We start from the raw sequence: 27,893 nt of genomic DNA on the forward strand, positions 1-27,893 counted from the left end.
TTTAGAAAATCTAATGTGTAGGACACAGACAAAATGCTCCTGTGATGATCACATTTTGCATATGCACCCACAACGCAGCTGTGGAAACATTTTTAAATAAGGAGATAAACATTAAAATAATCTGTGAAGTTTACTTGTGGATGACAGTATTTGCTGTTCCATAAGGAGGACTGTGTTATTTCTTGGTCAAAACCAGATGAAGTCTGCTACCCTCAAATATTATATCCCTCCCCCAGTATCTCTTCATGAAATAGATAATTCTACTATGAATTTGTCTCCTTTATGCAACTCTTATTTCAGACTGGAGTAATACCTTTTCTTTCTTTTTTTTAGTTGGTAACTCTCCCTCAATGCTGCCATGTCTCGCTGATTCTCTTGTCCTGAACTCATATGCTAATGGTGCTGTAGGTTGCCCAGCTGGCCAAGAAAACCTCATTCGTAGCAGGGGGAGAATTACTATTTGCCTCGTGTTTCTGGCTGCTTGCTGTACCGTTGCATTGAACTACGAATAGAAGGGAAGGGTGACAAACTGCTCACAAGCATCGCCTCCTCCAAGCATGACCTGTTATTGCTCTGGCAATTATTCTCTGCCTTTTTTTTTTTTTTTTTTTTTTTTTTTTTTTTTTATGACTATGAGTGCTAGCATCCAGGTCTTAAAATCTTTCTGTCCTCTGGTTAGTAGTAAATCCATTAACGTCTGTTGAAGATGGTTGGTTTCTGGATTTGACATGTCTTTAAGAAATATTTCTCTGACTGCGTGTCACAGCTGCGTTATTTTTAAGATGACTTGGTGAAGGTTTGCCTCCTTCCGATCAGGCTGTTTGTACTAGCTCAGATATGCCCATGAACATCCAGTCACCCTGCTGCACATAGCAGCTAAGCGCTGGTAGCTGTCAGTGTGTAATCAATTGAAGCATGTTTCTGTACTTCTTTTATTAAATATGTGCATATTCAACACATTGCTTTAAAGAAAAAAATGACAATGCCTCCTTATTGGATTCTTTGTATTTATACTCTAAGCATTGAAGAGAGTCTGGTAATTATAAAGTTGTTTAAGCATTTTTGTTTTAAAATTAAAACTGAACTTGATAAAACAAATACAGTCAGCTGTTTAGTACTGACTAGTTCTTACATTCTTTTGATACTTAATTTAAGTGGACTTTAGCTGGGTGCAAATAAAAATATTAAAGGACTAGCAGTGCACACCATGATTTGTGTTCTTGCTGTCATCCAAATTCACAGAAAGAAGGAAACATATTAAAGAAATTTGATAAGACCAGGTGGTCTGAGTAAATAATTTCCCTTTCATTAACATATTCCCCTTATTAACTCTGTAATTAATTGTACGTAGCTAAGGAAAGCTATGGAAATTGCATTTTGAGATGTATCAAAGCTGACTTTATGCTTCAGACTTCCATGCAATTTACTATTAATGAAGCAAGAGATGGAGGCCCCAAATCTATAATTATTACTTACTATTTGAATGACAAGCAAAGAATTTTATCAGCACAGTTTCAAATGAAAGGGGATTAGCAGCTAATGTTGAAATTGTTAATCTTTCTTATTAAAATAATTTTGACGAGAGTGTTTAGCCTGAAAGAGGTTTCTGGAACATCATTTACCATTAAAACAGCTATTTTCTGAAGCTCGGTATGAATTTGTCTAAGTTTGACAGCAGGGTGCAAATATTTTTTAAATGAATGAATATTTTATGGGAGCTAAGGCTGTTCATGTGTGAGCTGATGCTGAGCTGCTTGCTGTGTGCATATTCCTGGAATGTGTAGCAGGATGGGAGTTCAGTATCCATCTTACCAAAGCAAAGATGTCTACTGAGATAACCACAGAAGAATGCTACAGCAGAAACATCTGAGAACTGGAAATCGCACCCAAGGCTTTGCCTGCACATGGCTGGTGAGCAGGTGGGAGCCGGGTCGGAGTGGGGCCCCAGATCTTGTTGATATTTTTGTGACACAGAAATAGCCTGTAATTATATTTGGTAACAATGTTGCTTCATCTTTAAATAGTGGTCTATTTCAAAGTGGGGCTACCTCAACATGAAGCAACATTGTTACCAAATATAATTACAGGCTATTTCTGTGTCACAAAAATATCAACAAGATCTGGGGCCCCACTCCGACCCGGCTCCCACCTGCTCACCAGGTGTTAATAAAATATGCTAAACATATTTTCAGTTTTGTATATTTTTATTAGTGTCATGTGCCTTGAGATGAATATTCAGCGGTGGGTGCTTTGTACCCACATGTATGCTTGTGTACAAATACCATGTACAGCAACAGTATCCTCATGGAAGTTTAGATAAATATTTGTGAGCAGAGATACAATATACGCATCTTTGAAGTGTTAACAAAAAACTGCTTGGCATTTTAAATTTTAAAACTTTTCCTTGCAATATTTGCAATTTTTATTTCTTATAGGAGTGTACAAATGAAGCTGACAAGGCTGTTTTCGCTCCTCGAGCTGAGGAAATTGTGAATATGTAGTGACATGAATGGTGAAAAGCAGAGCAGTGATAATTTACGAAGTTTAATTTGCAGTGGTCTCAGCCACATGAATACTGGAGATGTATGTTAAAGAACATTATTAATTTGCTTGTGTCCCGTTATAGAAAAAAGCTAATGTAAGAGATGTCACGACTTTGCCAGTGACAAATCTTACCAGCAGAATAGAGAAGAGATCATTTAAATGCTTTGATTAAAGCATTATATGCATGAGTAGATGGACTTTGTATCCATGCAACAAACCCCCACGTACCTGCTCTACCATGAGATTACTCCAAGCTTTACCTGTGTGTGGACCATGTGGGAACTTCATTGGGTTTGTGCAGAAGATTATGGGTTACGGAACTAACCTTGTGTCTGCAGTCCTCCAGGCGTTCCTTTGCAACGGTCTTGCAGGCAGGGTGGTGGTGTAGCAGAAGGTGCCACAGGCTGTACATTCACTTCAGTCATCGAGCAGAGCCAAAGGGGTCTTAGCTTAAACATAGCAGTTGTTGAATAGCATGCAGTAACAACACCTGGAGAAGCAGTTTCATTATAAAATCATGTTTTGTGTGTATTATAATTATTTGTTAGGTCAAAGGCATCAAGGGTCTGTGTTAATCTATAAGAATCATAACAAACCATGTAGACCACAACAGGAAGAGACAACCCCCAAACCCCCATGCCAGCATGGTAGGCTGGTGTAGTTAAGAGGTGGAATTTGTCGAGCATGACGCTAATGCAGAATCCAAACCCAAAGCTTTTCAATATGTAGGAGTATTTCTGATGCAGGTATTTATCTACTGCTTTAGTAGGAAGGTGCCCAGAAGAGTTGGTGCCCACAGCGACCACCCAGAAGCAGCAGCATAAAACCGCCAGGCAGTGCTGGCTCGCAGCAGGAGGGATGAGCTGCTGTTGCTCACACGGGCATGTGTGATACCTGAGAACAGTGCTCTCTTCTTTCCTCATTGCCTCCTTTCACCTCTCAGTGTCTTCGCATTAGACCAGTTTGACTGAAAGCATTATAGTAGTGTCTAATTGCTAGTGAATATACTCATGGTGCCTACTACGTTATTTCTTCTGGAAGTCCTATAATTATTTTTGTGTCATTTAAAGTTCTGCTGGAGTCAGGAAAACTCTGCAGTATCTGAGGTTATGCACCAGCCATGGACACACCATATGTGTATCCTCACAACTGAATTTTGAGAAACTTTGTCCTTCAGGTAGGATTCTGGGGCCTGATATAAGAAATTTTGATTAAAGTCACCCAGAGCCTTTCAACTCACTTCAGTAACCAAAATAATAATAAGCCAACTCTTACATAGCACTTTTGATCAGTAGGTTCAAAGCTCTTTTTAAAGGTCAATATCATTATCCTGTCTTTTTAGTCCAGGGAGCTCAGACACAGACAGGGAACTGTCTTGACCAAGACTAACCTTAAGGTCAGAAGCAGAGCCAGTAGACCTCCATTCCCTGGTGTCCCAGTGCTCTGCTTTCACGACTAATCATATTGGCTTTAACAGAAAAAGGATTGTATCGAAGGGTAATATTTTTGCCCTTTTTTGTCCCTCATTAGTCTTTTTTAAAACATGAAAGTATAAAGGAGTTCTGCACCTGGCTTTGTCAGATTTGATTCTGCAGGTTTAGTTTTGGCCTCGTTATCTAGGAGCAACCTATTCCATGTTTGGAGAGCCGGCTGAAAGGTATTAAATACACATTGGAAAAGATTGTGAAAACCAAACTGAGGATGGGCAATCTATGGTCTGCTACCTTCATGATAGAAAAGGATGCCATCTACTCACTTTTTTAGTCTCATCTGAATTGGTAACAGTTTTCTTCAAGAATATATTGCCAACCTGCTAAATCCTTAGCCATTGCACACACACACACATGCTGAATTTTAAGTTCTTTATTTTGCTTTTTCCTTCCATTTAGCAGTAAGCCATACTTGTACTGTCTCCTGGAAACTGCTGCGGTCGCCCTCTCAATGTTTCCTCCTTGGTCAGCATGTGAAGGGAAGTGTTCCAGGGAAAAGAAACAGCACACGAGGAAATGCTGACAGTTACCAGTTATGACCAACATTTGCTTCTTCCCATAGCTTTTTCTTCATTTGCTGTGTTCTGGTTTTTGTTCTTCTGATTTTCTTTCTTTGCAGTACAGTGTCATCATTTGCCTTCTTTATTGACCTCTACAGTCTGTTCCTGGCTTCTCTTTCTGTCCCCTTTCACATTGTCTTTCTCTGGTTTTTATTTTGCCCTCTGTCACTTCATATGTTCTCGTCTGTGGATTAGACCAATGTTCCTCAAACTTCTTTAAAGTGTTAACCCTTATTGGCTTCCATGGAAACCCAAAAGTCCCAGGAGCAGGTAGGATGTCTTCAGCTTATGCACTTCTAAAGATTTTCTACCATCTCTTCACAATCCCTTTTGAATCCTTTCATGAGAAAAATACTTGAGAATCACTGAGCTAGGCCAACCTCATCTGAGAGTCCCAGGGAGCACAGATAAAAGGTTACCTAAAAAATGGGACGCTTCCCCTAGATTTGGGAGCTGGGTAGATGCCAGCTGCATCTTTCTCATGGCCAGCGTTGCTTGGTCTCCTGCCACACTCACAGCCATGTTGAACCAATGTGCGACGTGGAAGGGATAGGGCAGGAGTCAGGCATGTCTTCTCCCATAGTCGTCTCCATTAAGTCCTGAAAGTACATCTGTGGAAAAAAGTGTTCCTTCACTGCTCACTGTCCTCGTTGGCAGCTACTGTAATGGATTGCTTCTCTGCAGCTTGCAGCATGCAAATATGGAACTTCCTAGGTCAGGTATGTGGTTCCAAAATGGTTTTGAGTGTGAGGATTTGACCATTGAAGATGTTCATGGAGTCTAAAGTTTCCTGTCTCTGACTGTTATGGATGTTTTCTAAGGAAAAGGCTGATTATCCAGTCTGTTCTTTCCCTGCTTTTTCTCACAGGTGACCATATGTTCACTTGTGCTTATGCATATTCTGCTGCTAGGCTGTGGGTATGGCGTGGATTGCAAGAGTTCTTGGATTTCGTCTTGCATATTCTCAATATTCACACAAACCTCTCTGTGTGTTTGTGTACAGACTCTCATTATCAATTTTAATACCTTTTTTTTTCTTTTTCCCCAAAAACCATTGAGAATCAGAGTGGCTTTTCTTTATGAGTCATAATTTGTTCCTAGAGAAGCACCTTTTCACTTTCATTCACATATTTAAGAGTAGTAAGAGTATTACTGCTTATCCCTTTGCTGTGGCAGGGATGTTATGTCTGTAGAAATAATATTTTCCTTTCTGCCCTCAAGATGGCTACTGTCTAGCAGAGGCATAATTTGCCAGACTATCTATAAATCATGTGCTGAATCTCTTTGATGTACTTGGTCATGGTTGCCTGGGTTTTCCTAGTCTCATTATCTCTGAAGAACTTGACCAGGCTTGAAGAGATTATTTTTAAACATGACGTTTTCAGAATTCTATATTTATCTCTTGGTAATTTTTATATATAGTAAATGAAGATGACTGTAGAAGTGCTCTGAAAAGAAACACAGACTTTAATTCATTAAATTTTAAATTTGCAAATACAGTACCCAACCGGGAACCCAAATTTAGATGCTTAATTGAGTTAACGGGGGTTGGAGAGGAAGAAGGCAGGGAATTTGGTTTTGTGTTTTCAGCTAGATAATTAACATGTAGTAATGTATTTTTAAAGTTTTTGTTTCAGGCACACAACATCATTAGCAGGCATATAAATGAATCGCAAATATGTCTTGGATTGTGGTACGGTGTTCAAACCATTTGTAAAAAAAAATGAATTGAGAAGAAGGATCATCTGAAAAATAGGTTTAATGTGTAAGAAGAAAATAGCAGTTTCCTGTGAGAATGGAATTGGGTGTCAGTATTTATGACACGGAGGCAAAGGACTTGATTTGTATATTTTTTCTGCAGTTTTTCTGCTGGTTTTTATTCAGCTGTGTAGCTTGTGCTTTTACTTTTTAACAGAGCTACCAGAAGCCCTTACCAAAATGTCTCAGTTGACAAATTCAGCTGACACTGTCCTTGGCATCAGTTTCTATACTGCAGAGTTGTCTTTAATGGGGAGGTTTGGGGTTTCTTGTTTTGGATTTATATTCATTTTTAGGAAATGTCAAGACTTATCCCGTGCTGTGAAATAGTAGTATTTGGCTAAGAGGTTTAGTCCTCTGTTTTTTGAAAGAATATTGTTTCTTTATTTAAAGGTTATTTATTATTTAAGATTTTTATTGTGAAATCTGTTGTGAAATTTTGGCTAATCCATCATTTAAATCTTTTTTATTTCATTTGGCATGTCTTTGTATAAATAGAATCTTAACATGTGTGTAAATTAAATTCCTCTACTTCTACTCATCAACCACTTAAACCCTGCATTTCTAAACAAAACCCCCAAACCAAAACCTGTTCTAATTCCATTAGAGTCAGAACATTTGGTGCGGTCTAATTACAAAAATGTTATCAGATAGGGATTCATGAAGGTTGCACGACCTTCAGTCCTGTCTCTAAAAATCGTCATGGGAAAAAGAAAAACCAGCGGTCAAGACGACTTGAGTTCTGCGTTCCCCTGAAAAATAAGTGGTTTAGGATCATATTCTGTGACCCTGAGAAATTCACTTCGATGTTTCTGCCCTTTCATTTCCCATCTGTAAACAGTGATGATACTTGGCCCCCCTGCCCAGTAATGTGAGTACTTTCAGACAGTGGGACAGAAGGAGCTATAGAAATACAGAGACTGTAAGGGGGCAAATTATATTCGTTTAATGGTAATCATCTTCTCCTTTTTCTTGAGGTTTATTTCAAGCAAAGTAATTGCAGGGGTGAAACTTCATAGGCATAATTTAGATTTCAAGAAAGGGGGTAAGGAGGAGGAGATGGGGGTGGTTGTATTTTAAGACCTAGAAGACACCATTAAGTAGCTGATAATCCTTGAGAAGGAGTTCTTTGTAGAGTGAATTTCTTTATCTTCTGCTAAATTTAGAGAGCCAGGTAGAGTAAATATTTCATAGTTAAGCATTCTAAATTTTTTTAATGTTTAATTTCTTGGCTACTTTTCCTTTCAAAGGCATATCTGCCTTCATCATTCCAATTCTAGCAATGTTTAGCAATCACATGTATTTTCCAAGATTTCCTCCAGAGCCGAAAACCTGCGTCAGTCCACACCAGGTTGTATCCAGTCATTTCATTGGGATTTCATTGAGCACCTTTGGCAGCTGGGAGCTGTAAGAAAAGGGATTAGCGAGTGTTTGTCTGACACACACTGATCCCAGCACCTGCTGATTGGATTGAAGTAATCCTTTTACAAGTTACAAAACTCTATTATCAAAGCATTAAGAGAGGGGGAGGCAGTGTTATACGCTACATCAAGGGTATATTAATTTAGGTAAACAGAACATAGGTTGCCATTTAATGTACTTGTGAATTACAGTCATTCTTGCAAAAGTTGCACAATAGTCTAGTCTGGTAGATAATGCCATACGCTGCTCGTGCAAAGATGACACTTCTCTAGAAACCCAAGGACAATCACTTAAAATTATTTTAGATGGCATGCTTAAAGCATGACTGCTCTCTGTGCACATGCTTAGTTGTTTACAATAATCTTTACATCTAAAAATATAAAATTGAAACTATGGAATACTATTCTTTATTGTTGGCTGACATCACCATGGAAGTTAATTTATTTCTGGATAATACAACCTATTTGAAACAATCTAGGGATATTATTCTCAACTAGGCTGAATAGCTGCTTTGTCAGAGAATTGCCTCCCTCTGTTTTCTTTAGTTTTCCTTCATCACCTACCATATTATGTATGATATTAGTAGCGTTTTACTGCAAATTACTAGTAAAGTTTCATTGTAGTTTTCAATACTTAATTGAAAAGACTTCGAAACTGCTCTCTCACTGGTGTAATCAGGTACTGAGAAATACGAGAAAAATTAGATGAGAACACATTATGGTAGTAATGTGGCTGCAAACACTGAGGAGGAAAAATAATTTCTCGGTGTTATTTTATAAAGACAAAATAAAAATTCCCAGGTTTTTATTTCCTAGATTTTTTCATTTCTGGTTACCTTAGACAGTTCTTGCTGATAAGATCAGGAGATCCGGGATGGCACAAGTTAGAAAAGAAGAAGGAGCCTTCAGCCTGAAACGACAGACTAACCAGATAATGAAATCCTGGCCCAGTAAAGTCAGTACCATTGCCATAGGCAGTAGTGGATGCAGAATGCTCCCCAGGAGTGGAAGTATGTGAGGCTTTATAGACAGATGTTAATTTACTGAGTTTTCTTCCAGATAACGAGTTTTGTGAGATAATGACAATGAATTGCCACAACAGAATTTTTATTTTTATACATATATATAAACTTCATGTAACTAGCTCAATAAAATCACTTGACAGTTAGCATTGAAAACTTGAATGGCTGTGTTAGGACCAGAGCTAGTGCTTTTAGCAGCAGTTACGCAGTGACATTTCAGAGATGGGGCTGGTCTTGGTTAACAGCTGTAGGCTCTGCATTACTGCAGGTTGGTTGTGTCAGAGCATCAGAAACAACTGTGGTGCTTCCATAGAACTAGAACTGTTGGAGAAAACTGATTTTCTTAACATGTTAGTTGATCAGAAGACTTAAATTGTTTTGGGATGGTGCATCCTCTCTTTAAATAAAGTATGCTTTGTGAAGGAAGAAAGATAGGAAAGGTATGGGCATAGTTTGGCTCTGCTCCTGTGTTTTCTTCTACGTAGGCCACCACTGAGAGCATTCTTCTTGGAAACACGGGTGATGAGCTCCCAGCCTTCGGTCTTTGCAAGAACACCACAGCAGCTCAGGGAGAAAGACCAACCTTCTGTAAACAAGGAAGAGCCCAAAGTAACCTCAGTATTGCTATGAGACGGTGTTAGGAGATGTGAGAAATGCTTAGAAGATGTGAAGAAACACTGGGGTGCACTGCATGATCTGGCTGTGGCTCAGGATTCTAATAGTGACTAAAAACTCTAAAAGCTCAGGGACTTTTATTTGAGCACGTCTGGACAAGTGTGGGTGCACCAAAATAGAAGAATAAAGTAATCATAATTTTATGAAAGAGGAGTGGGGAGAAGGAAAGAGGAGAAGAGAAATGAACCTTTCTGTTGCTATTCCCTGAGTCCAGACTCCAGCCCTAGAAGATAATGGAAGTACATATTAAAAAAAGAAATTGCTGATTATCTAGCAAGAGATTTTTCAAGGGCATGAAAGGGAGATAAGTGTGAGGGTCTCATTTAAGAGGATGGGGAAGGCTGGAGTCTTTCCTTTGTGCATTTGCTAATCTCCTCCATCCTTTCCCTTGGATAGCTGCACAATGAGTAAGAATGTGCATAATTTTATGAAGAATAAATCTTGCCTGGACAAACTTGATTGCTTTGTATTTAACTAAAACTACAAAACCAGTAGATTAAGTGAAAACAACAGAGGTGATATATCCAGATTTTAATAAAGCCTTGAAACTGTCTCATGAACACTTAATTGATAAATTAATGTCCATTTTTTAGTAGACAATTAAGTGAATTGAAATGTGGCTAAAGGATGATATACAAAAAGTAGTGATCAAAAGCTAGGCATGGGAGTGTCTGGCAGAGTACAGGAATTGCTGTTAGATCCAATTATATTTGACTTTTTAAATAATGATCTGGAAGTGAATGCAATTGACAGTGGCTTTTACATATGGTACCACAGTGTAAAGTTCTGCACAGAAGTGATGACGGAGTAATTAAAAAGTTTGAAAACCTTAGACCTGAAAATACGTACAACAAATAACTTATCTTTATAGAAAAGACTCACAAGAAGAGATGTCTATAGTTTGCATAGATGTATCAATTCATGATTTGTGAAGACACTGAAATATATACAAGCAGAAATTATACAGAGCCGCAATGGTCTGTATAAGCAGACCAGGGATGAAGTAAATGGATTGTTAACAATGGGTAGCAAATTAATTTTGCAATAGAAAAGCAATACTATTGGCATCCCTGTGAAAAAGCCATCTCAAATGAGGACTTATGTTCCTTATTGAAAATATTTAAGTATTTCCAGGAATACAGTGTATAGTTAGAACAGTTTGTATCCCGAGAAGTAGTAATGAATGGTGATTTAGGCTTCTCCATCAGATACAGGACACTTAAATGTTAGAAAGTTTCATAGTGAAGTACAAGAAACCAGACATTACCTGAATCAAATAGGCTGCTTCTGTCTCTAAATTCTATAGCACTGTGAGTACTGTGAGTGAGAACAGAGAAATTTACTGTGAAGCCACTAATGATAAGGTATTAAGCCAGAAAAAGGAAGGAGAAAATCATGTGCTGTGTTGAAAGTAAATTGGATTTATGCAGAAAAGTATTCCTCTTGCATATAGTCAATGCAATATGTGCTGAAGAAGACAAGTTTAAGCAGAATAGCAGAAATGCTTGGGCGTCCTGTGCCAGAGCAGTGTAGCCTACAAGTTAGCAAGGAACAAAGGAGAAAAAACACCCTTTACTTAAGTGAATTGGAGAAAACAGCAAAACAAATTTTCAAGTATGGTCATTTAGCACACAATTTGCTATATAGTAGCTGGGCTAGTTCTCTGCTTTCCAAATTCCTTCTGAGGAGTCCAGTGAAGCACCAGAACACTGCATGGCCCTCTGCATCTCTGGAAGAAGCGGCAGCAGTTTGGCAGCAGTGGCTGTCACACTGTAAGGTGATAGGTGTGGATTGGAGTGGTCACCATTCACCAGGATTAAGGTAATGTCCCATCCACTTCTTCAGATGACATTTGAGATTCGATTAGACCTGTCAAGGTCTGTCAATTTAACAGTTGCTCATCTTTTCATTAAAAGAGACATCCTCAGTCACGAAGAGTGTCTGATCAAGTACTGTATTGGAAACGTTGTCAAAAATAATTGCTTTTTGTGATAGCTGAACATCAGGAAATAAAATAGGTGTTTAAAAACCAAATATCTTGACAGATGCAAACCATACTATCTCTGAAGAAGGTATTTGGAGACCAACCAGACAATTAGAATTTAATTGTTAAATTTGTTAACGTTAATTTAGTCACAGAGCATGCACTGGATGCCACTCCTTGAGTGAAGAAAAAAGTAAAGAAAACCAAAAGTGGTTTGACACCATATTACAACATCAGTTCAGAAAGTTTTTACCAAAGCCAAGCCAGGCTGCTGTGCTGTGTCCTTGTGCCTGTGTTCGGGCATGCTGTCTTAATATTTGCTGCTGGACATGGTTCTCTTGGCCAGAGACTCATTGTCCTTGGAACAGTTTTTCATCCTCTGTCGGAAAGCTCATCTTTTGCCTTATGACTGGCATGATAATTATAGGTTACAATCACACAATAATAATAGATTTTACAACATAACACACCCCCCCTCTACGTAATGTCGCTGCATCCTCATCTCCATAACACGTTTGGTAGCAAGAGTGTCTCATCTGTGTGTAGAAGAGTAAGTACGAACTGGGCTGCCAGTTATCTCTGCAGGTGAGGTGCTGTGGAAGGAAAATTAAGACTTAATGAAATTTAAGATACATCAGGAGATTTGTCCAAGCAGACCGTATTTGTTTAAATAGTAGCATATACTTGGGATTACAGGACTTGTCTTGATGTGGGCATATTGGTGAGACCGGACCTCTATCTTTTTCAGCAGTTTTTGAGGAGCATTACAACGGTGGTGACAACCTCTATTTATTTTACCTGCTGCTCTGGGACATGGAAAATCATGTGCATGTTTGACATGTTGGTAATGAATTTCTTTTGTACCAGGCAAATGCTGCAGAATGTCTCATGAAAACATCCTAATTGAGGAGTGGATTTGAGTAGACATACATACTCTAAAATATCAGAAGTTCCACTCAATTTAATGTACATCCAGTGGCTCCCGAGAGAGTGTTTCAAAATCACTAAGCTTCTGTTTAGCAAAATGGGGATGAGCGTAGGGGCTCTGAAGGACTGTAAATGAAAGATTACTTAACTCTGAGGGAATTGTCTGACTCCTGAATGTTTTAAAGTGAGCTTCTTTCTCGGTAGCTTTTTTTAAATGTGTGTAAAGCAGATACTTACATTGTGCAGAGCCTTCCATGGGTCTGTTCGTATAGTCGAAACACCTTTTCAAGATCTGTCAGGAAGTGCCCTGTGAATCTGATCCATGCAGCGTAGGTGTTGAAACTGCATGAAAAGTCCTTGTCTGGTTAAAGATTTTAGTGTGTTTTCGTTTGAACATTAATCTTTACGCTCAGGATTCCCTGAAAAAGAAACGTAAAAGTGAAAAGGGTATTCCTTTTTAGAGGAAGATGAGGTTTTGAAAAATTTGTGTGCGCTAAAAGCAATCAAATAACCTTAACTTTGTCACATTTGATGATTTTAAAAGAAAGTATTTTTTTTTAATACAGTCCTTGAAATCATTAAACAGACAAGTTGGAGCCAACAAGAGGCTCCTTGCTACATACAGCCCTGCCTTAGCAATCAAATGTTCATGCCCCTTTTCCTGCAGCTTCATGGATCTCTGAGTATTTTGGAGAGATTCAGTGTTGGCAGATCTGTATATTTGCATAAAATGTCCCTGAAGTCTATGGGACATTGGTGATGGGCATGTCAAAATGAACCAGATTATAAAATTGTGGTTTAAAATGGCAAGATGCTACGGGCTGGTCCTTGACTGCCTGCTCTCTGCCTGCTGCATGCTAAACAGCTTCTCTGAAGCCAGGATTCTTGGCTCAGTGTTATTGTAAGATTTTGCTATTTTTCGCCTTGGCCTCATAAAAATTCTTATATACCAACTAGTCTCTGCTCAGGAAGGATTATCTCTTTTTTTGTTAAATTCAGTATACATATCCAGGCACAGATTTGCTGGGAGAAAAGAATGGGATCTTTAGCCTCCCTCCTTTCCACAGTAAAAAGTCTTTTGGCAAGGACAAGGAAACTATCGGAGGATGGTTTCCTCCCATTACCTCGCAGGTTAAGGCTGGGAACGTGTTGGCTGACCTGCTCCCCTAACACATGACGGGGCCGCCCAGCTCTCCCAGCTCCCCATCCGTCAGGTCACGGCTCTGTCCACCACGATGCTTTTTCCTTCATTATAGAAAAGAAGCAATCACACAGTAGGTGTTTTGATTGTATCTAGGCCACCATTATTTTTTACCTCCTTTAGAAACCTTTCTTCTAACACAATATATTTCTATGTCCTTAAAGATATCCTTTCTGGAAGCGTCACTTCTTGAATTGCTTTTCAGTAACAGGTTTGATTTACAAATCTCGTGTAAAGACGCACACACCCGACAAACCCTGCACAAAACAAAGCTGTGTGTCAGGGGCTCTTTTATAACCGAAAAACCATTCAAGCTGCAAGAGAGAGCAGTATCCTGCTTCGCTGGTGGGGTGGGAAGCGTGGTGGAGCGACAGCTTTAGCAGAGTTCCCATTTGGTGGAAGACAAGCTGCAAGCTTTTTTGCACCTTCTGTTAAACCTGCTGAGAGGGCATGAGAGCCTTTCTTCTTTAAAGCATGTTTGGGAAGAACAATTTGACATAACAGAGATTGTCTGTGAAAAAGGTTTTCTAAGCAATTAAACTGCTTTTTATACTTTTCAGTGAATCCTTTCCAGGAGCTTTTTCTAGACAAGTGTTGCTGCAGATTGGGCTGTATTAGTGAGTGCTCCAGCAGGAACCTCTTTGACGGATGGTTGGGCCAGAGACACCCACAGTGCTGCTCCCGACCCCCATCCAGACCCTGAGCCTGTCCCCCTAAACAGTCTGTTTTAATCTGGTTAAGGCTGTTAACTTCAACCTACCTTGTAAAGGTAGTAGGGATGTTACAAATATGAACTGGATGTAATGTGAGATTATTCTGCTGTTTACTCTAGGAGCAAATGACAGTCTTTGAAAGGAAATTTGGCTGTGTAAGTAGGCTTAGAGCACCAGGTGATCACTTTCTTAATTTTCATGTTAAAGGGAAAGGAAGATTTCTGGTTTTCCTCACCCTTCCTCCTATCTGCTCTCTTCCCCTCACTTACCTGGATGATTTTCAGGTCCGTGGGGTGAAGGAATAGGGTTTTAGTTCACTTTTGGAAAACCTTTGGAACTGAATTCCCAACACAATACTGAATCTCTAGCTTTGGGAGCTCTGCAAAAACTGAAGACCTGCACCAGTGACCTGCACCAGTATACTCCAACAGACAATTCCTGCCACAGCCAGTTAATTTTGCTTTGGTGATGCTTCTCCTAACACTGTTGACTTTACTGAATGCCAGTTACAATCTTTAACAACGTACATTAATATTAATTAACAGCACCTTCTCAGTTCAAGGCACCCTCTGTGCCAGTCCATGTGCAGGACGAGTTCCTAATGACCTGGTACTTGAGCCATGACAGTTCAGCCTGGCAATTTTTTAATTCTCCTCAACAGCTGTATCGTTGTTATGACTTGCATATGTGCTTGAACTTCAGTTTTAAAAGCCTTTGGTTTGACGTGAGCTGTTGTTGTAGTAAGTAGTTTTTATCAATGGGCTCTTGTTTCTTTTTCATTGCCTGATGAAAGAGACATTTGGGCTTACATTTTCTGGGTGCTGAAGAAGAAATAGTTTTCTCCTGAAGCTCGGTAGCTGGGGTTTTCAAGCATTTCTTCTGTGTTAGCACTGGTACATGTTAGCATTCTCATTTTGTATGGCACAAATAAGCTTGAACTCTGTTAAGTGAATGAATTAGCCATAAGACTGAGTGTGTTTTGTCCCCAAAGCTCAGGATTCTCATGCTTTCTATCCTGAGATACATGCCTTTAGCTTAGCTTTGAGTCTGGACAAGTCAGTGCTTAATACAGTATTCTTTTAATTCCAGTCCTACATGGAAGACCATCTGAAAAACAAGAATCGTCTGGAGAAAGAATGGGAAGCTCTGTGTGCTTACCAGGCTGAACCCAATGCCACCACCATTGCACAGCAGGAGGAAAACATCCAGAAGAATCGCTCACAGGCTGTAGTACCATGTATGTATGCTTAATTTGGATGATTGCATTGTAAGTTCTTAATACATTTCTCAATATCTTGTGCGCAGGGGTTTGAAAGCTGCAGATGACAGGCAAACAGAATACAGAGTAGCTTATACGTGTACCAGAAAACTGTAGCTACAGCTGTGGGCTGGGTGCATGTCCTGTTCTAATATCAGATGCTGTTTATCTCCTTGTAAGTTGCATATATGTTACAAACATGCAGAACTATGTCACATAGCACTGCTGCTGCAGCTGTGCTGTCTCAAGAAATTCAGTAGCCAGAGTGCTTTTCAGTGCTGGAATGCACTTTCTGCACAAGAGTGGCATCTGTAGCCATTCAACAGAAAGAAGTTTGGCTTGTGTTTAAAGTTGGTATCATGTCCATCCAACAGTAATACCAGCAGTCTATAATCAGAGCTAGATGATCTGTTTATCAGATACTCAGCTGTACTGAATGAGCCCCTTTAGGCTTCAGTGGATAAGCTTGCAAACTGGCTTCTCTCTCTGCTAGGCTTAGGATAAAAAGAGAAAAAAAAAAAAAAAAGGAAAAAAGCAGTCAGTGTTTATATTCCTAGAATCTGCTCTTTCCTGTAAGCAGCCACCTTTCTGAGCTTGAAATAAAAGCAACATATTTTTCCTATGCAAATATATGTATCTCATAGATTACATTGGTAATCTATGGCCACACATTTTATTAAGCAACCAATGAAACAAAAGTGGAACTGAGAATATATGCACAGACCACAGCAACAAAGATGCTCTCAATCAGTGTGCCCACAATCCAGCTGGGTAGCTTGGCAAACTTATGTAGCTATTTTAATTTTTAAAGTGCCCTGAAAACATTAATTTTCCCTATGAGAGCCTTGAGTAAGTACTATTCCTCCTTTAGAAATGGGGAGATGACAGGTGACACGTTAAGTAAATGTCAGAGCCAGATTTAGAGTAAAGATTCTTTGGAAGTACATGATAACTTAACTGAGCCCATCGGTCCTTGCATATTACCTTCAGCTGGGTTTTGCTGTCTTGTTTATGTAGTGGCTCTTTTTGCTATACTCTGCTGCTTAGGAGAGGACTGCATTAGTTTGGCAATACAAATTCTCCTGAGTAAATACGGTGCTGGTTGAAAGCCTTTTGGGGCAACAGCAGCAGTTTGCTGACTTCCATGTGTTTTGGGATCAGGTCTGTAGAAAAGTTCTAGAAGGAGTCACAATGAAAGTTAAAGGAGTGCAAGTTCTGTGATCTTTTCCATCCTGAAAAAATAGCATTTAACTGACATGATAGGAAGTGAAAATTACTCCATGATAATGTGTATTGATCCAAGTTAATCTTGCTGCTTAAAACGTTCTTTTCAATGTGGGCTTACAGTCAGACCATCTTGAGCTATTCCAAGTCCCTGCTCATAAATTAAGCCGGATTGTTTCTGGTTGCTGCCCTGGAGACAGCATGGGAGCCATAGATGTTGCCAGAATTTGATGTTGGTTATTCAGGCGATGTAGGAAATGAGTCTGCATGATACAACGAGCAGTGAGATAGGGACCCTCGGACTAGACAGTTCTAGCTCTGAATCCAGCTGCAGCAGTGCTAAAGAGCAGAGGTTTTTAGCTTGGGTGTCACGGAAGTATTTTCAGAGCTAAGATAGTCTGTTTCTTTTCTTTATATTGTACCATGTGGATGGAACAGCCTACAGTGATCAGCCTTCAGCTGACAAGTCTCTGCCATTGCTTCTTCCATGGCATATTGTTACGCCTGTTCTTCCCATGGCTGAGCCTAGACTGAATCAGCACTGCCTGGGAAGGTATTTGGACATGGACAGGCTGGCTGCAATTTTTCCTGAAGCTTTAGTTAAAAGTATTTTGCCACATTTAAAAACCCATAGTACTTTTCCAAGAGTAAAATGCTGGGGTTTGGCTTTGTTACAATGTGGAAGTTTCTCTTATAGCCGTTAGTGGACTGGGAACTTTCCTTTTTGACTGAATTGCACAAAATTACCTGGCCTCACTTTCTGAAGTTGCTGCACACTGGTAAACAGCTGTCATGTTATATCCTTAAAACTACTCAGATATTGGGTGGAAAGTGTGGCATAGAGTTTAAACAATATTACGTTTTGATAAGGTGATGGTTATTGTAGACTTTAAGATTAGATTGAGATCAGGGTCCAGTTCGCCCATTTTTTTTAACTATATTTGACAATAAAACTATGGCAAAAACTCACAGATTTGCTTAATAATAAATTAAGAAGCAAAACTGATATGCTTTTGATACGCTACAAAGTTGTTATGCTACATGCAAAGTATTCTCACAGAGTAATGCCTTGTTAGCATTTCCTTATCCCTTTCATATTCATAATCACCTTGACAAGGTAGAACAAGATTGCCAAGTCATGTGAAAGATTTCATCTTAGGAAGGCTTCAAAGAAGCTTTAATATCACGTTGTATTTACTTTGCATTTTCCTTTCTTAACCAGTCTTAAAATAATATGACTTTTTTTTTTACTGATTACATAACTGATATAATTTCTAGATTATCTTTAATCTCACAGTTTTATCAGAGTTTACTCTTATACCTATCTTCTCTGTTTACAAATAGCTTTTAAAAAAATTGGTAGCAGAACACCTTCACACTGCACTTAAATGACTAGTTTGAAAAATTCTAACTATTGAAGTAACTTGGACCTTCTAGATTAACAAAACTGCATCCTTTTATCCAACCAACAGGCAGATTGATGCAATTTAGGGAAACGGGATACCTTTTTTTTTTTCATCTGAATACATGAGCAGCTCAATTTGTTGATGCCCAGGAAAAAGCTTTCCAGACTTTATTTTCTCTTCTTGCATCTCTGCAAAATAAAACCATCTCAATAGAGTCAACACTATATGGTTTTACTTATGTATACCATTAATACTGTAGGTATTTTAAACATTTGGCAAAAAACTGTTTGCAGTGAACATCTGTCAAAAGCTGTCTACCATAGCAGTGTCCGTGGGTCATGGTATACATCACAGCAACACGCTTACCTCTGTGCTTTGGTTGTCCTCTAAAGGAAGGCAGAGCATTTGTGGGCAGAGTGTGAGCCCAGCTCGGAGGCTGGGGTGCAGTTCCAGCAAAGCCAGGGGATGTGCCGAGGATGGGAACACCTGAACAGGGGTGCTTGCTCTGGGTGTGTGCATTATCCGTGTTGGTAACGCATGTACAAATAGTGCTCTGGAATAAATGAACTTGATTTCAGTTCACATCTAAGAAGAAGAGTTCCATTTTGTGCAAATAACCTATGGGCAAAATAATGATAACCAACAAATATGATTCTTCACAGTCTTCAGACTGCTCCTCTTTTGCTCCTCAGTAGTTCTTCACTTTCTTAGTGTATTTCTGTACCATGCTTTGTATGGGGGAAAAAGAAATCTGTCTAAATCTAGAAGCAATGATGATCTGGGCAGAATGTGCCAGGTTGATTGTTTTGAGATTTGCTCTGCTCTGTGATGCCTGGATTCAGACCACCCAAAGTCACCCATGTGCCTTGTTTCCAGCCTTTGTTGGTTCTGTTCCTTCAGAAGTATCTGACTGAAAGGAGGCAGAAGACAGAGAGAATTAGATGTGAGGAAAAAGATGTGAGTCTTATTTTTCCAAGCCTTCGACCCTCATCTGAAAAACAATACAAGTAATAGATCTTCATGGAGTTGCAGGGCCACTGTGAGACTGTGAGATGGCATACTGCTCTAGTGTTGGTCACTGTTTAAATAATCCAGATAGGTATGGCCTTTTGTGCCCAACTCAGTTGTTTACACACAGGAATCCAGTGCCATTTGAGATGCCTAAAGTACCGAAGGTACCCACGCAGAGCCAGTAGGTATAACACAGACCCTGTGGGAGACCTGTGCCCCCCTAGCTGCTGTCCTGAGAGTCCTTAGGGAACCTCAGATATCACCAGAAACCTACAGATATCACCTCAGAAATACGGAGGCATTGAGTCGAGTTCTCCGGGCATGATTCTGTGAACTTGTAGATTAAGATGCCTAGATGTAAGTGTTTCCATGTAGCTGCCTCCATACGAGCCAGGTGTCAAAGCACTTGTTACAGCCAGTGAAGGGCTAGTCAGTGCAGTGGCATCAGGAGAGCTGTGCAATGGCCAGAAGTTGGTATTTGGTTTAGAGGGAAAGTAATAGCTCTAGGATGCCCTTGTGTATCCTGTGTGAATTTCAGGTGCTGGTCCAATACAGTGCAAGCCTTTAGGTCTTGTGTCGTACTCGTTAGCCTTGTGCAGTGCCTCACCTACTCTACAGTTTCTCAAACAGTACAACACGTTCATGTTTGGCCAATTAAATCAAGCTCCATTAAGTCTAACCTGGTCCACATGAAAATACCTGTATGTAGACACCAAAACTTAGGTTTCTCAGTCTAGAAATAGAGTTTTTATATAATGCTATAAAACTCATTTGTGTTTTATATTCATATAAAACTCATGTGTGTTTGCTTTATATTTTGTCCTTTACCCTCTGTTCTTTATATTTTATAGTTTATATATATATAAAATATGGTAGTGCTACATTTCTCCTCAGCTATAGGTTAGCACTAGCCTTCTTGTTTAAGAAGCCTCTCTCTGCCGCACATATCCATCTATACGTTTTGCTTTTCTTTCAGCTGTGGCTTGGCTGGAGCAATAGCAAATGCAAAGTACTTCAGCATTCAGCAGTAGCTGTTGTGGGTATTTGAAATAATGTCTAGTTGTAGCTCGGCCAGATTGCAGTAGCTAGTAACATCATTTGTCTTTTCTCTCACTTCCTGATTACCGTCCCTCTCCTCCTATTTCTTCATCCATCTTTCTTTCTCACTTTTTAGATTGATCTTATATATCTTCCTTTTCTGTCACCCCCTTCATTCTTTTTATTTCCTGCTTCTCCTGCTTCTCTTTCCTTGCTTCTAATGTAATCAATATGCAGTTTATAAAAAAAATAATAATGTACATTTGGCATTTTCCCTGTAATTTCTTATTGTTAAAAAACTGGTGTCCGTGGTATTCCTTTTTTGTTTTTTTTTCCCTTCTTTTTCCGCCTGTTTCTGAAGAGCTATTATGCTAGTTCCTAGAAGCTTTGAGGTGATAACAGGCATAGACAAGCACAATCTGTTCATTGTCAATATGAACGCTTGATGCTGCAACTGAAGCACACATGGGTGCAAACTCTTGATATATGCAGAAAACACATCTACAACCCTTTTTTGCACACTTTTTTTTTCCTCCTGAGTGGAAATACAGTCTCACCACCTTTTCACTACCAAAGCCTTAACATGTCTCACCCTCTGCTAAACCCTCCAAGACAGCAGGATAATGACATGGCACACTAAATCAGAGGGTCTGGATAAACCATTGTTTTTTTTAAAAAGGATCCTGAAGTTACTGATCTGACACTTCCATTGGAGAGTCACACTGGCATTTGTTTGCTAAATGTCTGCTCTCTCTCGCTCATCCATTTGAAAAAATTTCACACATTTTCTTTGGTGATTAGTTCAAACACTTTTGCTGTCCAATGAATGAGGCTTATCCTGAGCGGTTACTGAGGTACGTGAGAGACCACATTTAGTGCACATAGCCAAAAGGTTTCAGAGCTGGAGTTCTTCAAGCACTCTGTGACAATGCTCATTGTAAAGCTTTCTGTAAAAACTCTTGGGTAGCCCCAAGATCTCAGATGTCACAGGTTCATTTTTATGTTTCAGATTTTTTGTGCAGTGGTGCTAAAGTAAAGTGGAAGTGAATAATGTGCATTGAATGTGTTTCCTTTCTCCTCGTCTTCATCCTCCTATTGCATTGAAACCTTATTAGAGGAAATAATTTTATTTTAATAGTAAAGAATGGCTCTTCATTCATTTGAAATTAACTTGTTCACCTCTAATCTTATTCCAGGAGAAGGCTGCTCACATGGGCAAGCTAAGTATTGCTGATGAGATTGAGTGACTATAAACAACCCTTACACAAGCACACCTTTGTCGTGCTCACATACTGAACTGCCATGACATTACTGGGCAATAAAACTAAGCAGGGCCCAAATCCTCTGTCTCTCCTGTGTGGTACTTACAATGTTTGGTGGCTCATTTATTGCTCCTCGTTATTAAAACGATGATCGGTTCTTAGTAGTTTAAAAAAGCCAACTTGTAATTCTGCTGGTGAGGATGGTGCCACAGGCCACTAGACAAGATCCAAAGGGGGACAGGGTGTATTCCTGTGCTCTTATTTTGTCTTTGAGTAATTGGTGGAAAGATCCTCTCAAAGCATTGGTATACATGTTCAGCTGTAGATGGTTACAGAAAGGGCAGCTCCATAATCTCTCACCACTATGTACTGTGCAGGGTAGGTTTCCTGAGAATTGTGCTGATTATGTAATCAGGTACAAGCTGTTTAAGATTCATATGTAAAGACAGACATCTCTCACATAAAGTAGTCTGGTCTTTCTTTAGTCAATGGAAAGAAACAGGCACTTCTCGAGTGCAATTTGGCCCGTTTGAGACAGCTAAATCAGGATGAGATGATTCATGACATGGAAATACTTCTTTTCTCTTAGCGGAAAGTGAGTCTAAATGACTGGAAGAAATGCAGACATCTGTATTGTCACTGTCTAAATACAGACAAATAAAACCCATCCATTACATATGTCCTGAAGTAAAAAAAAAAACAACAAACAACTAGAGTTTGGGGTGTACCAGCTCTAAACACAAATGAGCTAGCACCAGTAAAAATGCAAGTTAAAAAGTGATAAAAGAATCTTGTCAATGGGCGAGAATAATGAGTAAGTCTCCTATGTCTGGAGCTGCTGTTTTCTTTACTAGTTGTGTCTGAACTAGCTACATTACCAGCAGTGTAAGATATATGTGCTGCAGTTGTACTTTTAGATGCAGTTATTCTCAGCATTTTCTCTCTCCCACGATCGTGTACAAGTCATATCATCACCCCACGTCACTAGCACCACACAGCACTGGTCTTTGATCAGGGCAGATTAACTCGCTGTCCAGCTCTCATACTTCAATGTTTCTGCTTTTCATTTTATAGAGAAGCCAGATGGACCAAGTCCATCAGCTTACTTCTTCCCTGACCCTGCAAATACAGGAATGCTTTCCATAATACTGTTTTTTTTCTAGTGATTTGCCTAGTTTAACTCTTAAACTACCTGAGCAGCAGAGATTCCTCCTTTTCCTGTGAGAGGTTCTAGCACATTATGGTGCATCTCATAATGCGTATCTCTCTGATACTCAGCCTCTGAGGTATCTTCATGTTTCGTTCCTGAGTCAGGCTGTGACACTGTGGCTGTATGAAGGCTATGCGAGGTTGGGAGCCAGAAGGAAGTATCCTCTCTGATATTAACTGTTGCTGTCTTAAAATGCACATTGATCTGACTTTGAATTGTGTAACATAAAATGAGTAGAATACTTGTATAGAAACTTTCTCCTTTTATTTTCTCCTTTGCAGATGATCACTCCAGGATATGTCTAAAAGGTGAAAGTAGCCACGACAATTCAGACTACATCAACGCTAGCCCAATTGTAAGTATGGTAACCTATGAGAAATAATCAAAATAGTCAGTCCCTGTCTTTCCTTGTTGTTAAAAGATGCTAACCTGAAGCACCTCACTGCTCAGGTTGTGCAGCCGCAGACTGTGAGCACCTCACAACTCTGATGTCTCAGGCTTTCCTTCCAAACCGAAGAGAAATGAATCTTCTACATGTACATGCAATACCCTTGAAGTTTATGTACTAGGAGAACAAAGTCAATAGATACTATTATTAGATATTATTAACTTACAGATTATAAAATTCAATGATATACCCTTAGCAGAGCTTTTCCTTCTCTGAGGAGGTAAAACTTGCTTATTCTTTATTGCTTTGTCCTGCCAGCTGCAGTTGTAGGAGGAATGGTTTCTGTAGGCGTGGAGAGCTGAGCTCCACAGGCTTCTGAACTTCTGCATCAGGAACTGAAATTTCCTCTTACCTCTCTTCCTCTGTAGCCCTCCCAATGCATGGCTTGATATTTCTGTAGCTCTCCCAGTTCTCAGAGCTTGCTGTTTTGAAAGCAAGAATGAGGTCCCTTACCACTTGTGTGTTCATTCGAACTGCAAGATAGGTCAATCCAATTTTTGCATCCAAATACTCCAGTGTGGCCCAGCTGCCCTTTCTCACTCTACATAAGCTGTGTATGAATCCTTCCTTGTCTTTGAAAGATGATAGGGAGAAAAGGTCTCTATTTTTAGACACAAAGCAGGTATGGTACAGCCAGAAGCATTGCCCTGTCATAGTGTCTTAATGGCAGTGTCACGATACCCATCTGAAGGGGGAAAAAGGCACCGCGTCCTTGACCTCCATGAGACTGCTAGTATCGGAGTCACTTTTGCTCATGGTTCTTATTCACATTAATTAGGCCCTAAAAAGTTATTACAGGGAAACTATGAGAAAGAACTTAGGATGGAAAATTAGATCTCACTGCAGTGGGCTGTATATGCCATTACTGGCTCATTTTCCTGGGGAGTATCACTCCCCCAGTTAAATCACTTTGTGTGGGCAAGGCAGCTGACAATTTGCAACAGCATGAAATTAAAGGCTGCTTCCTTCGAATGTTGTTGACAATACTTTTTTTCTTAAAAAAAAACACCACAACTACACAGAAACTGTTCTCTAAGCTTTGTTTTTGTTACTTTCAGTTCAAAAGCTTTGTTTCCTTCAACATAGAAAAACGTTTTATTCAAAGAGTTAAAAGTACACAGAACCCAAAAATATCTTGGGGATGCTTTTTTCTTTGGCTTAGGGTAGAGGGGAAACCAAAGGACCTGGATGCTTCAGGGCTTGCCAGCTGCCATTTTAGAGGATGGGGTAGATGCGCACAGACTGGAGCAGGTTTTGGACCACTTTTAAGTATGTCTCTGACTGGACCGGGCTCTGGATGGCCCCTGGATCGGGAGATCAGAATACCTTGGTCCTCCAAGGAATATGTGTACTGCTTGTAAAGTCATTCACAGAGGTCCAGCTCCAGGGCTTCAGTGCTCTTGTTTGCCTGTCTTCAGAGCGCATTTGGTGAGTTATGGTTGGTCAAGCCTTAATTTGATAGTAAAAGCTGAGGTTTTGTGACAAGCAAAGGAGTAGGAGGTGTTAAGTGGAAGTGAGATACTGTATTCTTGAAAGAGCTTGGTTGTAATTCACATGACTACAGTATCGTGCAGAAGTGGAATTACAGCATCTGTAGACACGGCTAAGCCAGGTTCAATGCTGGCAGCAATACCAATACTGTGTTTTTACCAAATAACCAAGATGGGGTTCTGCAACCTGCACAAAATTTGGTGTAGGCACAGCTTAACTTTTTAGTAAACAAATTTGTTTGGGGAAGGGGTAAATTCTTGCATGTGTGTATATGCCTGTTGCAATTGTAATTCTGGATTATAGTGTATCTATTCCCTTAATTATGCTGAAGTGAGAAGTATTACTTTAAGTAGTGCTGGAGTTGGAGAGACAGGACCACGATATACCCCACTGACATAACTGGGAAAGATTTGCTTTGTCATGATGCCCGAAGCTAATGCAGGCAGAGGATCTCTGCTTCTGCAGCTTTAATTCTCATGGTTTTACAGGAGATTGTAATCTTGCCTTTCCATCCAGCACTTAATAAGGGTATTTTCTTCTGCAAGGTTAGAAACTTTCTTTTTTGTAGCTTTCCCAGACTCAAAAGTTTAGTTCAATAAAACAAATCACATTGATGAAGCAAAAAATCTTATGGTTGTCTCTAAATCTTTTACAGAAATATTTCTAGGCCCAGAGATAAGTGGGTGCACAAGTCTTTCATTGGATTGGAACAAGCATCCAGTATCTTGCAGAGCCATGAAAAACTGCCCAGAGAAACTCTTGAGTTCCTCTTCTTCATGGTAGTATAGGGACCCTGTTGTGTGGGAAGGAGTGCCACAGCCCACATTTGTGTAGATGACCTGCTATTCCAAGGAAAGAGATGCTCCAGATGGTTTTGTGAGTTCATTTCACTAAGTCAATAGTCATTTTGCTATTTTGAAAGCAGTAGATAAAATGTGTGTTTCCTGAAGGTGATGCAGTGGGAGGTTAGTAGGAGGAAATCACTACTTTGCAAGTCCATGGTTTGGAAAGATTCCCTGAAAACTGTTTCCTTTCAAAACAGATTAAATATCTTCAGGTTAGTGTAAACATATTTGTTGATCTGATACAGTTTTGTATAATGAGGTAAAATATAGGAGTGGCAGACACATTCAGTCTCTGTTTCTCCCACCACAGAAGCCTACTGGAATATTATGTTGGGCACTTGATTCTGCAATATTTACTGTGGCTGTACAGCTGTTGCAGCCTGAGCTGGACATACATGCTATTACTACTGTGGTTTATTTGAGATTTTTTTCTGTTAGCAGACACACATTTAATCAACATCTTTGTAAGTGTACGGTGGATGTGGAGTACCAGTAAGTGTGCCTTTATTCGCTCTTGCAAAAATCCTGCCATTTCTTTCCTTCAGACTGCTGCCTTTCAACTTAAATAACTTCAGTAATTATCATGTCAATACAATGATGTTCCTGGTGCATTTGCGCCTTGCAGCGCCTGGGTTAGGAGCGAGCATTGTAGTGAGCTGCAAGATGGGCATTAATAGCACAGGATCAGTATGGTCTGTACTGACTGGAAGAGGCTTTTTCCTCCCTGCGTGTGTGAGCTGTCTGGTGAGGGAAGAGTGTAAAATAAAGTAATTATATTTGAGCTTCGGGAAGGGAGGCTTCCAGTCGTGTACATGTCGCTGGGTATCTCCAGCTTCTGGGTCAGTGGTCCAGTCTCCAGCTGGGGCTCACTCAACCTTAACTTAAGTCTAAATGAGTGCAGCAGTACACCATAAAAAAATCTCCGTGCTAGACAATGAGCTGGCGACCTGCCCACATGTTTCTCCTTTTTAAAAAACGCTACCCCCCTCAAGACCTCCTTCCCCTGCAATGTGCTGTGAAAAGTGGGGTTAGATTGATGGCCTCACCGTGGCTGAGAGTAGGTGAGGAGAATCGGCAAAGATTTAGTCCCGAATTCTTCCCGTAGGTCTTTAATTTCACTGTAGCGTGAGGCCAGGCAAAATGAGTCCTTGCGATAAATTTGCAGGGTAGAAGTGAGGTAGAAATCTGCTTCCATCCTCTCTGAAATAACATAAAGTACTATGATAATAACTCTGCTATCGGCAGCTGAATGAAAGGCTTGCAATTACAGCACGAGAAGACCCTGACTGTGCAGAATAAAACTGTGATAATTACTTCTGTCATATTTGTACTTAGTCCTCATTAAATTTCGGGAAAATCATCCAGTAGTAAATAATGTGCAATCTTTGCTTTTAAATCAGAGGTCATGAAAGTAAATGGGAATTCTGTTTCTCCTCATAGGGTGTCTGAGAGAAAAAATCCCATCAACTACATTTAAAAACTCGGTTTGCTTATTACTGAAGACACCAGACTGAGGAATGTCATTACCATGACAGTTTGTTCAAACACAGCATACAGATTTCATCACCAAGAATAGACTCTGAAATTCATAATGGCATTCACGACCAGATTTACTTTTTTCATTCCATTAGGGGTTTTAAAGGAAGGGTTTAAAAATTGTTTTAAATTTTAATTCAAACATGAAGATGAGGACTGGTCTACCTTTTTAATGTTAATGCTGAGATGAATGTGATTACAAAGTTCATCTGCATTTGCTGGATATGCTTTATTTTACAAAAACAAATACTCTCTTTAGTTTTAGAGACTTCCTTTACTGTGTAGTAAATACATGCTTGAAAGTAGATTTTATCAGTATTACAAACACATTAAACCTGGAAACCACACAGTACCTTGAATCCGTACAAATTTTTCAGGTCTTAATCGGGGTTCAACATTCTTTCTGTCATATTTGGTCTACGCTGGATCTCATTCTGATCTCGTATGATTTAGGAGTATTTCAGCTGGACTCAGAGGATTTAGATCAGGGTAAATATGGTGTGTCAGACCACATCTCACCCAGCATTTTTCTGTGTGGGAAGTAAGGATCTGACAAGCTGAGAATGATGGTGAAGGGCAGGAGTGAATCGGTGTATCATTTACATGAGATTTCAGAATGGTCATTGATGCCTATTGACACTTCTACTGTGTACGGTTTTAGAAGACTACTTAACAAGAATCTGTATGTACCACTCTCAAGTCCAAATACAATAAATTCGAGGATTTGCTGCCAGAATGTATTGATTTTGCTGTATTTCATCAGTGTTATCAGTGAAATCATACAGCAGCACAATCTCTGTAAAAACTCAACAAAATTCAGAGTTCTTCAGGGAATCAGTGCAAAGTCCTAGGGTAAGGCAACGGGGCAG

The 27,893-nt window shown here is 39.7% G+C and overlaps 1 protein-coding gene across 1 annotated transcript in view; it reads left to right on the plus strand.

Moving 5' to 3' along the window:
• PTPRN2 (protein tyrosine phosphatase receptor type N2) overlaps positions 1-27,893 on the plus strand; it is a 663,741-nt gene that overhangs the window by 584,660 nt on the left and 51,188 nt on the right. Inside the window, exons 15-16 of the mRNA XM_055804928.1 lie at positions 15,385-15,532; positions 22,986-23,059. Coding sequence (XP_055660903.1) covers positions 15,385-15,532; positions 22,986-23,059 — 222 coding nt within the window. The remainder of the gene's footprint in view (positions 1-15,384; positions 15,533-22,985; positions 23,060-27,893) is intronic.

This window comes from Falco peregrinus, chromosome 5 (assembly GCF_023634155.1).
Source record: "Falco peregrinus isolate bFalPer1 chromosome 5, bFalPer1.pri, whole genome shotgun sequence".
In the NCBI taxonomy this organism is placed as follows: Eukaryota; Metazoa; Chordata; class Aves; order Falconiformes; family Falconidae; genus Falco; species Falco peregrinus.